The sequence below is a fragment of the Humulus lupulus genome, chromosome 2 (genome assembly GCF_963169125.1).
Source record: "Humulus lupulus chromosome 2, drHumLupu1.1, whole genome shotgun sequence".
Classification (NCBI taxonomy): domain Eukaryota; kingdom Viridiplantae; phylum Streptophyta; class Magnoliopsida; order Rosales; family Cannabaceae; genus Humulus; species Humulus lupulus.
The window spans coordinates 132631339-132633716 of NC_084794.1; the positions used below are offsets into that span (position 1 = coordinate 132631339).

General features: G+C 37.6%; 1 protein-coding gene across 1 annotated transcript; it reads right to left on the reverse strand.

Moving 5' to 3' along the window:
- Window positions 1-406: 406 nt before the first annotated feature.
- On the reverse strand, window positions 407-814 carry LOC133814738 (uncharacterized). Its single transcript, XM_062247662.1, has one exon. The coding sequence runs from the start codon at window positions 812-814 to the stop codon at window positions 407-409; it is 408 nt and encodes a 135-aa protein (XP_062103646.1).
- Window positions 815-2378: the final 1564 nt, after the last annotated feature.

Genomic DNA, 2378 nt, shown 5'->3' on the forward strand with positions numbered 1-2378 from the left:
GTATTCATTGATAGTACTTGCGTAGGTGTTCTCTATTCTATTGTTGAGGAATTAAGTTGCCATTTAACGAAGTATGTTTGTATGTTCCAGGTTGTAGAATCACTTCAACTTGATAAGATCCTTCCCAATTTGGTCCAAGCACTCCAGCAACTCGTTCGTGAGTGTTTAAGAAAATTCATCTTAGTACTAAGTCTCCAATGGAAAACTTTCTCTCTTACTCTTTAGTAAAAATAACGAGCAACTTTCTATTGGTGTGCTATGACCAATAATTGGGCTTGTTCTCGTCATTCCTTGATCAAGTTTAGGGATTTTTTTGATAACTAATGATTTTGGGTCTGGTCGTATGTCAGCCTCTAGTGTGATGGAGGATCTAGTTTCACAGGCAACATGGCTTCATACCCATATGTTAAGAAAAATGGGATATGGCTAGTTGTTGCTTGATGTCTTGTTCTATACATCCAAAGCATCTCAGGTAGTTCTTTTGGCCATGCACCTTTAGCTTATTCGAGCATTTTTCTGATTGTGTTTTCAAAGTTTTATTCACAGCTTCAACTTGTCCATTTTCTTGTGGATGTGCAATAGAAGATAAGCTTTTAGTAATTCCATGTCGCTCGCATAATTTAGTAAATATGTCGTTATCAAATTGTGTTCCATTATCTGAAACAATCTTCTTTGGCAATCCATAGCGACAGATGATATTCTTGAACACAAATTCAAGGACTTTTTTAGATGTGATTGCAAGTGACTCAGCTTCTGTCCACTTGGTAAAATAATTGATGACTACAACTGCATACTTGATTCCCCATTTTCTCATTGGTAGTGAGGTTATCAGGTTTATGCCCCATACAACAAATAGCCAAGGACTTTGCATCTGTTTTAGTTCATTTGATGCTACTCGAAGAATTTTGGAAAATCATTGACACTTGTCGCATTTTCGTGCATAATCCATTGCATCCTCATTCATTATTTTCCAGAAGTACCCTTGTCGCATTTGGCATGAGTAGCTGCTCTCATGAACCTTTGGGTGTGAACCTATAAAGGTTCATCATCTCCTTGTCTTATATCGACTGCTGGTTAACCTCGGAGGGGTGTATTCGAGTAGCGTAAAATTGACCGTAGAAATCTTTCACAAACATTTCCCTTGACGTGATTGTGGCATGTTGGAATATAAAATGCCATTCTTGTGCAGCATTAGACAAGGTCGCTCAAAATATCCTGCATCAAGCATTTTCAAGTACCTTTTGTATATCCATATGAATCTCAAATTTGTTATAATGAGATATAGGGTTTTATTTTTTGGTGTAGCTTGATAGGATATACATATTGGACCTGCTCAAAACCTCACCATTGGTGATCCCACTTATAAATGGAGTGCCTTTTCTCTGATCAAAATCAATGCCAAAAGTCTTGTTACATGTAACGACTCATAAATTGTCAGATGTGAAGAATTAGCTGAGCACTCACTTCGAGGTGAAGGATTTGGGTGAAGCAAGTTATGTTCTAGGTATCCAAATCATTAGGGATAGAAAGAACAAACTCTTGGCTCTATCTCAAGCAGCTTACATTGAGAAAGTGCTTGAACGTTTCTCAATGAAAAATTCCAAGAAAGGACGTCTACTGTCCCGCCATGGAATTCATCTTTCGAAGAAGCAGTCTCCCCAGACTTCTGCATAGGAAGATGTAATGAGAAAAGTTCCCTATGCATCTGCAGTTGGAAGTATGATGTATGCTATGTTGTGTACTAGACCATATATCTGCTATGTAGTGGGAGTAGTGAGCAGGTATCAGTAAAACCCAGGACCAAAATATTGGATAGCAGTTAAGCATATTCTAAAGTATTTAAGGCGGACTAGGGATTATATGTTAGTCTACAAGGGTGGTGTTTTGAACCTTGTAGGCTACACCGATTCATATTTTCATATTGATGTTGATGACAATAAGTCTACTTCTATAATAGTGTTTACTCTTGGGGGTGGAGCTGTGATATGGAGAAGCGTAAAGCAGTATGCGATATCGGATTCCACCATGGAGGCTGAATACATAGCTGCATCGGAAGCAACTAAAGAAATAGTGTGGAGAAGTGTAAAGCAGTCTACAACAGCCAACTCGAAAGTACCTCGAAGTCACAGGAGGAGTAAGCATATAGAAAGGAAGTATTACATAAATCGAGAATATGTGGCCATAGGAGATGTGAAGGTTATGAAGATTGCATCTGTACACAATCTTGCGGATTCGTTTACAAAGACTTGATAAAAATATTAAGGAAATGGGATTAGTAGAATTTAGGCATTAGTCTCAATTAGTGCAAGTGGGAGTTTGTTGGGGTTTTATGCCTTAATTAAAACTCAATTTATTTTGTAAAATCATTTTATTATCAA